The sequence below is a fragment of the Octopus bimaculoides genome, chromosome 28 (assembly GCF_001194135.2).
Source record: "Octopus bimaculoides isolate UCB-OBI-ISO-001 chromosome 28, ASM119413v2, whole genome shotgun sequence".
In the NCBI taxonomy this organism is placed as follows: Eukaryota; Metazoa; Mollusca; class Cephalopoda; order Octopoda; family Octopodidae; genus Octopus; species Octopus bimaculoides.
This window is the reverse complement of record NC_069008.1, coordinates 16035886-16050378: the sequence shown is the minus strand read 5'-3', so window position 1 is coordinate 16050378 and position 14493 is coordinate 16035886. Positions and strand designations below refer to the sequence as shown.

The window sequence follows — 14493 nt, the reverse complement described above, 5'->3', positions numbered from 1 at the left end:
ATTGCCCAAGGTACCACGCAGTGAGACTGAACCCGGAACCATGTGGTTGGTAAGCAAGCTACTTACCACAAAGCCGAAAAAATTTTTGCTATAGATGTAAGAAACAGGTTTCCCTCTCTAACATGTTACATTGTCCAACCTACACAAAAAAGACTGTCTATAAAATTAGTCTGAACCCATAAAGCGCTGGGATTTGCACTTACATAGCATGGACTGCTGAGCACATTTTATGAAAATGAGACTTGGTGGAAAGTTTTATATCATCTGAAAAGCCATTAGTTGAACTATTAGTCCTCTTGCATTCTGCGGGGTATTGGAGCCTTTGAGTGACAGACCCCAACAAACGCCCATAAATTAAACGCATCTATCTGGGCCACGATCGTGGCCCATAGCGCTTTTTCTGTTAACCCATAAACTGCGATAGGCCACCTCAGTGGCCAACGCGACTGTGCGTGGCTATGGAAGTAGGGCATGATCTGACCTAATTTTGATGACGTGTAACGTATGTACACAATACCCTTTCACCCCAGAAACAGTGTAGCCAATCACAGAAGGTGTTAAGAAACACTGAGTGTTTTTTTCGAGTGACAGATCGATGTTGATCTTTACCCAAAATAGGCTCAGCAGTTCGTGTTACACACAGCAAAATCCCAGCAGTTTATGGGTTAAACATCGAATGACTATGGGGGACCACCAGAATAAAATAGCAATCATACGGGTCGATAGACAAAAAAGGGGGTGGGTGTTGAGAACCACTGTTGCAGAGAAATTGGTGCAAATAGGTTCTGTACGAATCTCCATAAGTGTAGACATACAAGGAATCTCTTAAGTGCTGCCAAGTGGTTATCTCCTCTTCGTCATCAGAAATCGGAAAGGGCGAGGCAGCCAACTGCGTAATTGATATTTATATAATTGGTTACTTGAAGTGAAAATAAACAGTTGCTATAAAATCATTACACGAAAAAAAACTGCTTTAATTATATATACATATATATATATATATCAAGACCCGACAGAGAGTATATTTAAAGCGATGCTTTTAAAACAAACAGAAATTGATGTATAAAGAACGAAGAAGCTAAACGAAGGTTTACGTCGCAGAATCTTTAAAAATGGAGAAGAATCTCCTGAAAATCTAAGAACGAAAGAATTTGTTTTGCATTTTGATCGACGCACTGATTCACTGTTGAGAAACAGCGGTAAGTTGACAAAGATTTACTTGAATAATAATAATAATAGATCTGTAATAATATGTATAGATAATAGAATTGTCATTATGTTCAGTAATTCTAAACTAGTGTAAATATATAATATTACAACAAAGATATTTGATCCTGCAAAAGTCGTCTTTTTGCTGACGTTTGCCTACAGGAAAATACTTCCAAACTGAAATGTTGATCTGTTATTTTTGAAAATATCAGCGTTACATGTGATATATAAAGTAAAGTACAGATTTGATAATTGAAAACGCTTTCATTTTGTCAGACATGGATATTAATCGTCTTCTCCACATTATGCTCTGAATTAACTGAATAAACACATTTTAAACAATAATAAATCAACAAGCTTATTCTAATGATCTTAATAATAATTATTCGTGTTTATAGTTTAAGTTATTATTTGTGGGGGCAATCAAATCGGAGCTAGATGTCAGGATACTCTCCTTTTGCGTCTTTTCTTCTTTTTTTTCTTTTCTTTGTCTTTCTTTAGTAAAAATCCGTGTGAAGATTTCAAATTACCCACCGAGGGCAGTCTGAATCCGATTTCAGATTACACCTGCACTGTTCTCATTAATCTGTCTCTAATTTTGCTAAAATAATGTATTCTATAACGAAAAATGTCGCATTTTTAGACACTCCCTAATCTATTTTCACAACTGTCATTTCCTTATATGTCAACGTGTAATTCAAAGAAAGAAAGAAAGAAAGAACTAGCAAATAAAATCAGAGATGTGGCTCTTATTTCCGACTACTTGGAAGACTTTTTAAAACATCACGAATCCATCTAATGATAGTGACGATGGGGGAAAGGTGCGCCCTTCGTATGACAAACATTTAACAGGCAGCGAAGTGGTCACTCTACATGCTAGAAATAACAGCAAATAACCCTCGGGTCAGTCACAAGATCGAGGGTAGGTTGCATTTGTCAATGTTAATAGATTCTTGTTTCGCTCTTAATTAAAAGACCGAATTTCTTTATTGGGATAAAGTGTGGTGGGAGGAGGGGCTGAAATTTCTTCTATTTTAACAATGAAAAGTATATTGGCGGTGGGTGTGGAGCGAAGTGGGTTTGCTAAAGGGTATTCTTTATATATATATAAGTCGCATATCTGTCAAAATCAAATCGGATCATCAGATGTTTTATCTATTTGTTCAGTAATTTCCGTAAAGATTTTTATGTCCTGTTGAAGCCAACATTTACTGTTCAAATTCGTGAGCGAACAGAGAAGTGAAACACACACACACTGACTTTCATGTCTACGTGTTGAGTAGTGAGACACAAACTCGCCCGCAATTTGATGATGTGGCCGTGCTTTACACATCTTTAGATTTCACACAATGTTCTTTGATGTAATTTGCTAATAAAGAAATGTTGGAACATTTCCATTTTGATCTCTCCTCTGGTATCTAATACTGTTTCTTTATTACTTCAGATTGACGGATGACATTGGCAGAAAACAACTTTTGTATACCGGATACTTTATCATTATGATCGTTTAACGTCCGCATTTCCATGCTAGCATGGGTTGGACTGTTTGACTCAGAGCTGGCTTGCAAGTAGCTGCACCAGACTCCTGCTGTCTTTTAAGGCATGGCTTCTATGGCTGGATGCCCTTCTTAACCCTAACCCTAACAGAGTGTACCGACTGCTTTTTACATACTACCGACGTATCGTCTATTAAACACGAAAGGAAAATGTTTTAGGGAACAGATATAATAACCCTACTGTATAATAACCCTACTGTAATAAATCTAGGGTTGAATTGCTATGAAATATTTGCTGTCACTTGAGATTCATAGCAACGTTTCTCTATGTCATTATCTGGTGCTTTTGCATTCGAATTAAACTTGAATATGTTTCTAAAAGAGTTTGCAGCATTTTTAAATATTCATGAAGATCGCAGTTGATAACCATAAAAATAATTGTATAAAAACAGAAACAAGAAAACTATTGAAATATTGTGATGGACAGAGAATAATTTCAAGGGAGTAATGTAATACGGTGAAACAGCTAAAGGATTTGGTTTTGTTTTTATTCCTTGGAGAAATGTCAAAAGATATACAAAAGTCATCATATCAGTGTGATATCAGTGATAAACCATTCTGTGAAAATGATAATTTAAAAGAGCAGAAACAGAATCCTTCAGGAGGAAAACGATATCATTGTGATATCTGTGATAAATTATTCTCTGGAAGTACTGCTTTAACTACTCACAAACGTATTCATACGGGAGAGAAGCCATTTCACTGTAATATCTGTGGCAAATCATTCTCTGATGGAAGCGCCTTAGTTTCTCACAAACGCATCCATACAGGAGAGAAACCATTCCGCTGTAACATCTGTGGTAAATCATTCTCTAGAAGCAATGCTTTAACTATTCACAAACGTATTCATACAGGGGAGAAACCATTTCAGTGTGATACCTGTGGTAAGTCAGTATCTGGAAGTAGTGATTTAATTAAGCACAAACGTATTCACACAGGGGAGAAGCCATTTCACTGTGACATCTGTGGTCAGTCATTCTGTGTAAGTAGTGGTTTAACTACTCACAAACGTATTCATACAGGAGAGAAGCCATTTCAATGTGACATTTGTGGTAAATCATTCTCTCAAAACACTAACTTGAAGAGACACAAAGTTATACATACAGGAAAGAAATCAGTTCATTGTGACATCTGTGGTAAACCATTCTTTGACAATTATGGCTTAACAAAGCACAAACGTGTTCATACAGGAGAAAGACCATACCGTTGTGATATCTGTGGTAAAACATTCTCTGTAAGTTGTGCCTTAATTAAACACAAACGTATTCATACAGGAGAGAAACCATACCGCTGTGATATCTGTGGTAAATCATTCACTGCAAGTGATGCTTTAAAAGTTCACGAACGTCTCCATACGGGTGAGAAGCCATTTCAATGTGACATCTGTGGCAAATCATTATCACGACTCGATAAGTTAAATTCACACAAACGTATTCATACACGAGAGAAACAATATCCATGTGATATTTGTGGTAAATCATTCTCTAGCAGTGGTCACTTAACAAAACACAAACATACTCATACAGGAGAGGAACCATTTCACTGTAATATTTGTGGTAAATCATTCTGTAAAAGAAGTGCCTTAACTATTCACCGACGTATTCATACAGGAGAGAAGCCATTTCACTGTGATATCTGTGGTAAATCATTCTCTCAAGTAGGTAACTTGACTTCTCACAAACGTATTCATACGGGAGAGAAGCCATTTCATTGTAATATCTGTGGTAAATCATTCTCTCAAAGTAGTGAATTAACTAGACATACACGAACTCATACAGGAGAGAAACCATACCGCTGTGAAATCTGTGGTCAATTATTCTCAGAATGCACTAACTTAACTAAACACAAACGTGTTCATACAGGAGAGAAACCATTCCATTGTGATATATGTGGTAAAGCATTCCCTGAAAAAGCCTCCCTAATAAAACACAACCGAGTACATACAGGAGAGAGACCATTTCACTGTGATATTTGTGGTAAATCATTCTCTATAAATAGTTACTTAACTAAACATAAGAATGTTCATACAGTAGAGAAATGATTTAACTGTGACGTGTGGTAATACATTTTCTGTAAAAACTTACTTCACAAAACATCAACATATTCATTCAGGAGAGAAACCATATCACTTTGATATTTGTGGCAAATCATTCTCTATAAGTAGTCACTTTACTCACAAACGTGTTCATACAAGAAAATAGCCATTTCACTGTCGTATGTGTACTAAATCATTATTTCACGAACTCCACTCAACTAAACATGTATCTATCCATGCAAAAGTATGACTTTATGATTGTAAAATTTCTTTACAACAAACAAGTAACATTTAAAGATGATTTTCCCTGCTAAACCATGGATTAACCTTGTGGACTTCTCAATGATGCATGGACCTTTGGCAACAATCATATCTCTCATTGTTGTTTGAGGAGTTGTTTTACAACCAGATGCCCTTCCTTATGCCAGCCCTTTTAGTAACCTTTTATGTGGAACATAAAAGGTTACTTGGACACAAGCTACTTGTTAACATTCATTCCATTTAAGAAATAACTTGTATAACCATAAATGTATTCCCGTGGGAAAGAAGATACAGCAGTGTGATAACAAGCTGTTATCACTATATTTTATATCACCACAGTTATATCAACATTGATGAGATAACATGTTATTGTAATATTTTAAATAAAAAGCATTCTCATAAATATTCAATATAACATATTTCCAGGATATAGGAAAGATATTGTTGGGTAAATAACTGAGAAATATATTCTCAGAGATGTGTAATAATATCACTGCATCATTTGTTATGATATCAATGAATAAAGTGTTAAACATAATATTTCATCATTGCATAAGAGGATATACGTATAAAGTTGTGTGTGTAGGAGCCTGGTACAGCCTTCTGGTTTGCCAGTCCTCAGTCAAATTGTCCAACCCATGCCAGCATGGAAAGAAGATGTTAAACAACGATGATGATGATGGTGGTGATGCTGCTTATGCTAGTGATGATGATGGATGAGTTTGTTGTTGTTGTTGTTGGTGGTGGTGGTGCTTTTATTTCTGGTCCCAGTTTTGGCAGTGGTGATGTTGATACTAGTACATGTGTCTCCTGGTCAGGGATTGTAATATCACTGACGTTGGCTGGCATCAGGCACCCTTAAAGAATTCTCTGTTATTGGTGGAAGACATCTCCAGTGACTTTTATCTAAATTCCGGCTTGTTCATCTTTTTTAGGCCTCTTACCTCTAATTGCCATCACCACCACCACCACCATCATCATCATCATTATCATCTTTATGACAACCAACACTATGACCACCATCAATGACATTCTGTCAGAGCGTTGGGCTAGCAATCCTGAAGTAGTGAGTTCGATTCCCGGACCAGGCTGTGTGTTCTGTTCTTGAGCAAGACACTTTCTTTCACGTTGCTCCAGTTCACTCATCTGTAGAAATGAGTTACGATGTCACTGGTGCCAGGCTATACTGTCCTTTTGCCCTTCCCTTGGATAACATCATGGGATGGACAGGGGAGACTGGTATGCATGGGCAACTGCTGGTCTTCTACAAACAACCTTGCCTGGACTTGGGCCTTGGAGGGGAACTTTCTAGGTGCAATCCCATGGTCATTCATAACCAAAGGGGGACTTTACCTTTTACCCCTTTATATATACACACACATATAAAGTAGTAGAAAATATGGATTGAGAGAATCATGTTGCTTTCGCAGTAAGCTCCTTATTTGAAATTGGTTATCAAGGAGTGGCTGTGTGTTAAGTAGCTTGCTTACGAACCACATGGTTCCAGGTTCAGTCCCACTGCATGGCATCTTGGGCAAGTGTCTTCTATTATAGCCTCGGGCCGACCAAAGCCGTGTGAGTGGATTTGGTAGACGGAAACTGAAAGAAGACCATCGTATATATGTATGTATGTATGTATATATATATATATATATATATATATATATATATATATATATATATATATATATATATATATACACATATATACGTATATATATATATGTGTGTGTGTGTGTGTATGTCTATGTGTCTGTGTTTGTCCCCCTAACATCGTCTGTGTGTTTAAGCCCCCGTAACTTTGCGGTTTGGCAAAAGAGAACTGATAGAATAAGTACTAGGCTTACAAAGAATAAGTCCCGGGGTCGATTTGCTCGACTAAAGGCGGTGCTCCAGCATGGCCACAGTCAAATGACTGAAACATGTAAAAGAGTAATTGTTGTGCAATGTAATGTGTGTGTGTGCAACTGAGAACCTAGGAAACCTGGAGAAGAAATAAAGCATAAAGTCAGAAGGTAGAAGAGATGAAAATAGATTTATTTTCCCATATGATTAAAGCTGTATATAGTGGAGGCGCAATGGCCCAGTGGTTAGGGCAGCGAACTCGCGGTTATAGGATCGCGGTTTCGATTCCCAGACCGGGCGTTGTGAGTGTTTATTGAGCGAAAACACCTAAAGCTCCACGAGGCTCCGGCAGGGGATGGTGGCGAACTCTGCTGTACTCTTTCACCACAACTTTCTCTCACTCTTACTTCCTGTTTCTGTTGTGCCTGTAATTCAAAGGGTCAGCCTTGTCACACTGTGTCACGCTGAATATCCCCGAGAACTACGTTAAGGGTACACGTGTCTGTGGAGTGCTCAGCCACTTGCACGTTAATTTCACGAGCAGGCTGTTCCGTTGATCGGATCAACTGGAACCCTCGACGGAGTGCCAACAACAACAGCTGTATATAATATTACATATATATTGGTGAAAACAAGAAAAACAGAACTCCAAATATTTTTATCAATATAGGTGCCAATGCACAATACTCTTGAACCTTTCAGTCTCTCTCAACTTCAACAACAACGATGCTGTCCAATTTTGACTCCTAAGGATGATGCACAGTACAAAATAACGATGCAGTTACCGATTTTGTTGTATACTATTAACTGGGGTTGGGATTTTTTAATGTCGTTCAACTACCACTGCCAACTGCGTGTGTTTCTAATTAGTTGAAGCTAATCGAATTATATCGGATCAGTCTGTTTAATAAACAGACATACGATCGAAAGCCTTTTTTCGGTAGTGTGTGTTGGCAAGAGGTGTTTAGCTGCTATTTTAGTCGGTTGAATGACCATGTAAAGACACCTTTGTTGATACGTAATTACTATTTATAGCTGGATGATATTTTTGGCATTTTCCATGGGTTGGATTCGAAGCTGATTTTCATCGATATAATATTATGTTGGGGACTTTTGATATACGTCACCGGTGTCGTTTAAACGAGGGAAAACTTATTGATGAAACCGCGTGTTCAGTGTGTTTCTAATTTGTTGAGCTGATCTTATTACCTCATGTTTTAACATTTGTGGATAAGAAAGGGTGCCCTACATGTTTGCGGGCTGGTGATCCATCACCTTCATGATTACATATTTCATCTGATCACCGTTTTACATCGTTGATAGGTTGTTGGCTATTTTACAGGACCCGGGGGAAATGTTAATTAACAACAAATCAATCAATGAACTTTCCTCAACCGTCTCCACTTTTCAACTGGACTTTAAATTGAAAGCGCAAATTATTTGCGTTGCTATTGTTGCACATATTGTAGCACGTTTCTACGAATTGATTTCAGGGGAGGACCCGGTCACCAACAAGTATTTTTTAATGGTAAGTAGAAAATGCTCCACATGTTTGACACATGTAAACAACGGATTGTGATATCGAAGACAAGAAACTGCACCATAAGTATTTATCATTACAAACATTTGTAAGTTTGCAGGCAATTCTTTGGTAATTTAATATGGTGGACATTAATCAATGGGACGCTTGTAACACAACTGTTTTTAAGACTATAAATACAGTTAAAGAGACCGACGATGAAGAATTTTTATGGAATGAAACATTTCTTAAGGAAAGATCATTATGTGGAAATGTTCCTGAATATGGCTGTGAGATTTGCGGACAAACATTCTCTTCAAAACATGATATCTACACGCACAAAATAATACACAACAGGGAAAAACCTTATTATTGTAAAATATGTGGGAAATATTTTGTATCTGACAGGGATTTAATAAAACATAGACGGTCACACCCTGGAGAAAAGCCGTATGATTGTGAAATTTGCGAGAAGTCATTTTCCCTTAATTCTGTTCTTCTTATCCACAAACGTATCCATACCGGAGAAAAACCTTTCCAATGTGAAATATGTGAGAGATCATTTTCTCTTAAATCTGTTCTTCTTAGCCATAAACATAGTCATGCTGGAGACGGACCTTATAATTGTGAAGCACGTGGGGAATCATTTACTGTAAAAAGCCCGTTAAAAACACACAACACTTGTCAAACGGGAGAAAACCCATTTAGGTGTCAAAAATGTGGGAAATTGTTAATTAATAATTTTCAGCGTGTCATTCATAAATGTAGTCCTACTGGGAAAAAGCATTATAATTGTGAAATATGTGGAGCGTCATTTATCACTAATGGTCTCTTAAAAGCACATATATTAAATCACACCGAAAAAAAAGGGTTTCACTGCGAAATATGTGGAAAATCTTTCACTAAAAAGTCCAGTCTTGAAGTTCATAAACGAAGTCACACTGGAGAAAAACCATATCGTTGTGAAATATGTGGTAAATGTTTTGTGTCTAATAGTAACATAACGAAGCACAAAAGAATACATGTTGGAGAAAGGCCATATCAATGTGAAACATGTGGGAAATCTTTCACTCAAAACCCTCAGCTTCGTATCCACAAGCGTGATATATGTGGGGAGTCATTTATCACTAAAAGTTTTCTTAAAATGCACACTCTAGAATTGTTTCACTGTGAAATATGTGGAAAGACTTTTAGTAAGAATTCCAGTCTTGTAGTTCACAAACGTTGCCACACTGGAGAAAAACCCTACCATTGTCAAATATGCTGGAAATCTTTTGTGTCGAACAGTAACTTAACAAAGCACAACAGAGTACATGCTGGAGAAAAACCATTTCAATGTGAAATATGTGGGAAATCTTTCACTATGAACTGTAATCTTGTGGTCCATAAACGTAGTCACACTGGAGAAAGGCCTTATCCTTGTCAAATCTGCATGAAATCTTTTGTCTCTAGCAGTGACTTAACCAAGCACAAACGATTACACGTTGGAAGAAAAAAAAAACTCACTGCAATAACGAAATATTTCTAAAATGATTGATTAATGATTTTCATCTTGTTATGCACAGTCACACAGGAAAAAAGGCTCACTACTCTGATATACGTGGACTTCTTATCACCTGATTGGCAGGCAAGTCTCTTCAAAAAGACAAATAGAGATTGGAAGGAATTTTTGTTAATTGTGAAATATGAGAAATTCTTTTACAAACTTAAATTTTGTTGTTCAACAATTACACACAAGTAGTATTTTTGTGAACATGTATATAATAATAGTAACAATAATCCATGGATAGAATTAATAGATATTTTAATGCATCGCTATGCGCGTTTCTACATATATTTCTTACAATCATTTCCCATATTTCTAGGATAATTACAATGATGTCTAGTATCCGCAGACATCAGTTCGATCATATTCATGTGTTCATTCCTTCAGGAGATATGCATCTTCAAGAACGTTTTCTGTAAACAAATATATTATCTGATGCTATATTTTTTATTTATATATAGCAGAAGCAACAGAGTGACTGAAGGTCCAAGAGTTTCATTCATTGACATTTATATTAATAAAAATATACATATACTCATATTTTGAGTTCTATTTTTCTTGTTTTCACCAATACACACACACACACATATATATATGAGTATATGCATATATATGTACATGTATGTACATACCTTCATCTACATGTATATATATATAGATGCATATCTGGGTACATGACATTGCAAAAAAACATGTACAAAATGATAAACAAGGTACAAAAAACACACAGGCCACATAGAGAACACATCCTTCATCAGCTGCCACCATTATAACACTGGCGTTTCGAAGAGTTGGGGCAGTACGCATCGTTAAAATGGCTCTTCCCACGGACACAAATTAAATTTGTTCCATGGAGGATAGTGGCTGATGGAAAACAAGACAGGAAAACGAAACGTTGAAATAAACAAACAAAAGAGGTTATACAGCCAGACGTGGAAAAGTATGTGTATATATGTATATATATATATATATATATAATACTATTATATACAGCTTCAATCATATGGAAAAATAAATCTATTTTCATCTCTTCCACCTTCTGACTTTATGATTTATTTCCTCCCCAGGTTTCCTACGTTCTCAGTTGCACACACACATTACATTGCACAACAATTGATTACTATGTAAGCTGATAACCAATTTCAAATGAGGAGCTTACTGTGAAAGCAACATGATTCTCTCAATCCATATTTTCTACTACTTTGTGTGTGTGTGTGTATATATATATATATATATATATATAAAGGGGTAAAAGGTAAAGTCCCCCACCCCACTGATGACCATGGGATTGCCCCAGAAAGTTCACCTCTGAGGCACAAGTCTATGGACAACCAGCAGTTGTCCATGCAAACCGGCCTCCCCTCTTTACACCACTGATGTTATCTCAGCTTGGCACCAGTGACATCACAACTCATTTTTACAGCTGAGTGAACTGGACCAATGTGGAATGAAGTGTCTTGCTCAAGAATGGGACACAAAGCCCAGTCTGGGAATCGAACTCACTACCTCATGACTGAGTCTGACACTAACCAGAGGCATGCATATATATACATGGCTGTGTGGTAAGTATAAAGTTTATATACTGTATTTTAACATGTATAAGGAACCTGCTAACTTTTTGGGCTTAAAATTTGGAAAAGAGGTTTTGTAAGGGATTACAATACTATCCATGTATAAGAAACTCCCATATTTTTTAAACTTAATTTTTGACAAGGGCTCCTTATACACATTAAAATATGGTATATATCTTTTGGTAATAAAGAACATTTTTGTTTTAAATTTTATTTATTGAGATCATAACAAATGTTACAGCGATATTACAGATCTCTGAGAACATATTTCTCAGTTATTCACCCAGAATATCAAATACATCAACAATATCTTTCCTATATCCTTTATGAGAATGCTTTTTATTTAAAATATATCACAGTAATATGTTATCTCACCAATGTTGATATAACTGTAGTGATATAAAATATAGTGACAGCAGCTTGTTATCACACTGCTGAATTTTCTTTCCTGGTGAATACATTTATGGTTATACAAGTTATTTCTTAAATGGAATGAATTTTAATCAACAGATTGTGTCCAGATAAACTATATGTATCCCAGGTAACTTGGTTACTAAAATCGTTGGCATCAAGGACATCTGGCTGCAAAACACTTTCTCCAAAAACGGAACAATGATGAGTATAATTATTGCCATGGCTTCATGGATTTCTGGTAAATTCACAAGGCTCATGCTTCAGCATGGGAAACGGTTTTAAAATCTTAGTTACTTATTTCTTTATTGCCCGCAAGGGGCTAAACACAGAAGGGACAAACAAGGACAGACAATGGGATTAAGTCGATTACATCGATCCCAGTGCATAACTGGTACTTAATTTATCGACCCCGAAAGGATGAAAGGCAAAGTCGACCTCGGCGGAATTTGAACTCAGAACGTAATGGCAGACGAAATACCGGTAAGCATTTCGCCCGGCGTGCTAACGTTTCTGCCAGCTCACCGCCTTAAAATATTAGTTACTGACATGTGCTGTAATGAGTTGTGGCAATGATTCAGTCACACTTTCATATGGATTGATACATGTGTAGTTAAATGACTTCTTTGAGTAAATGCTTTGCCACAGATTTCACAGCAATATGGCTTCTCTCCCGTATGTATACGTTCGTGAGAAGCCAAGTTATGTATTCGAGAAAACGATTTACCACAGATAGCACAGTGAAATGGCTTCTCTCCTGTGTGAATACGTTTGTGAGTTGTTAAGGCACTACTTACAGAGAATGATTTGCCACAGATATCACAGTGATATGGCTTCTGTCCCGTATGAATACGTTTGTGGTTAGTCAAGTCACAACTTCCAGAGAAGGATCTACCACAGATATCACAATGATATGGCTTCTCTCCTGTGTGAATACGTTTGTGTGTAGTTAAGATACTATTTACAGAGAATGATTTGCCACAGATATCACAGTGATATGGTTTCTCTCCTGTATGAATACGTTTGTGAGAAGTTAACTTATCAATTCGAGAGAATGATCTACCACAAATATTACATTGAAATGGCTTCTCTCCTGTATGACTACGTTTATGTGTGGCTAGGTTACCTTTTTGAGAGCATAATTTACCACAGATATCACAGTGAAATTGTTTTTCTCCTGTATGAATGTGTTTATGAGTTGTTAGATTACCTTTTTGAGAAAATAATTTACCACAAATGTCACAGTGAAATGGTTTCTCCCCTGTATGACTACGTTTGTGCTTTGTTAAACTACTATTTTCAGTGAATGATTTACCGCAGATATCACAGTCATATGGTTTCTCTCCTGTATGAATATGTTTGTGTGTAGTTAAGGCACTATTATGAGAGAATGACTGATCGCAGATATCACAGTCATATGGTTTCTTCCCTGTATGAATATGCTTGTGTGTAGTTAAGTGAATATTTTGAGAGAATGATTTACCACAGATATCACAATGATATGGTTTCTCTCCTGTATGAATACGTTTATGAGTTGTGAAGTCACTACTTTTAGTGAATGATTTACCACAGATATCACAGTGATATGATGATTTTTGGATATCATTCGACATCTCCGAATGAATACAAAACTCCAAACCTTTAATTTGTTGCAGAATTAAATTTTTTCCCTTCTTTTTCTCTTTTGAACTCAATATACGAATATTTTCCTTCGTTTTCCTTTTATATTTTATTTGTTACAATTATCTCCAGTGCCGTCAACTGTGATCCTTATCAACATCTAATGATGCTGCAAACTCCTTTACAAACACTTTCAAAGTTAATTAGAATGCAAAACCACTAAATAACGAATAGGAAAATGTTGCTATTTGTCTCAGTTCAGAGCAAATATTTCATACTTTATAGCAATATGATCATTTCTATTCTGTATAACGTTCTCCTTTAGTCTTTAAAAGATGATAAACGTTCAAGATTTAGCTAATGTAAAAAAAAGTTCTTTTATGCCAATGTCATCCTTTAATCTGAAATAAAAAGGAAACAGCATAAGATATAGAAGAGAGATCAACACAGTTATTATACAATGAAATACCAAGTTAAATAAATTACTGTTATAACTACATAATTTAAAAAGCTTATTTTACATCATTCTCTAAACTATTCTCTACTGTATCTAATGTAAATATAGTTTCTGTTAATGGTTGTGTAACAAGAGAACGCCAGCTGTTTCTTTATAACTTTCTAGAGAAACATTTTCCCGTGAGATACATTTTCACGGGGCAAGAAATACTATTATGACGATAAAATTTAGAAAATAGATTTTTATATATTTGAAACATCAACGTTATAGGTGCAGGAGTGGCTATGTGGTAAGTAGCTTGCTTACCAACCACATGGTTCCGGGTTCATTCCCACTGAGTGGCACCTTGGGTAAGTGTCTTCTATTATAGCCTCGGGCCGACCAAAGCCTTGTGAGTGGATTTGGTAGACGGAAACTGAAAGACTGTCGTATATATGTATATATATATATATATATACACACA

The 14493-nt window shown here is 36.3% G+C and overlaps 3 protein-coding genes across 3 annotated transcripts in view; 2 read left to right on the top strand and 1 right to left on the bottom strand.

Annotated features, from left to right (window-relative positions):
- Positions 1-92: 92 nt before the first annotated feature.
- LOC106868512 (zinc finger protein 271) lies at positions 93-5599 on the top strand. The gene is made up of 2 exons (XM_014913818.2): positions 93-1199; positions 2654-5599. Exon 2 carries the CDS (start codon positions 3268-3270, stop codon positions 4804-4806), a length of 1539 nt encoding a protein of 512 aa, XP_014769304.1. The 5' UTR covers positions 93-1199; positions 2654-3267; the 3' UTR covers positions 4807-5599.
- A 2968-nt stretch (positions 5600-8567) lies between these two features.
- On the top strand, positions 8568-9953 carry LOC128251108 (zinc finger protein 93-like). The gene has a single exon (XM_052977493.1). It carries the CDS (start codon positions 8568-8570, stop codon positions 9951-9953), a length of 1386 nt encoding a protein of 461 aa, XP_052833453.1.
- Positions 9954-11737: 1784 nt separating this feature from the next.
- LOC128251046 (zinc finger protein 98-like) overlaps positions 11738-14493 on the bottom strand; it is a 9780-nt gene continuing 7024 nt past the window's right edge. Inside the window, exon 2 of the mRNA XM_052977354.1 lies at positions 11738-13974. Within this exon, the coding sequence (XP_052833314.1) occupies positions 12535-13566 (1032 nt within the window). The 5' untranslated portion in view covers positions 13567-13974 and the 3' untranslated portion in view covers positions 11738-12534. The remainder of the gene's footprint in view (positions 13975-14493) is intronic.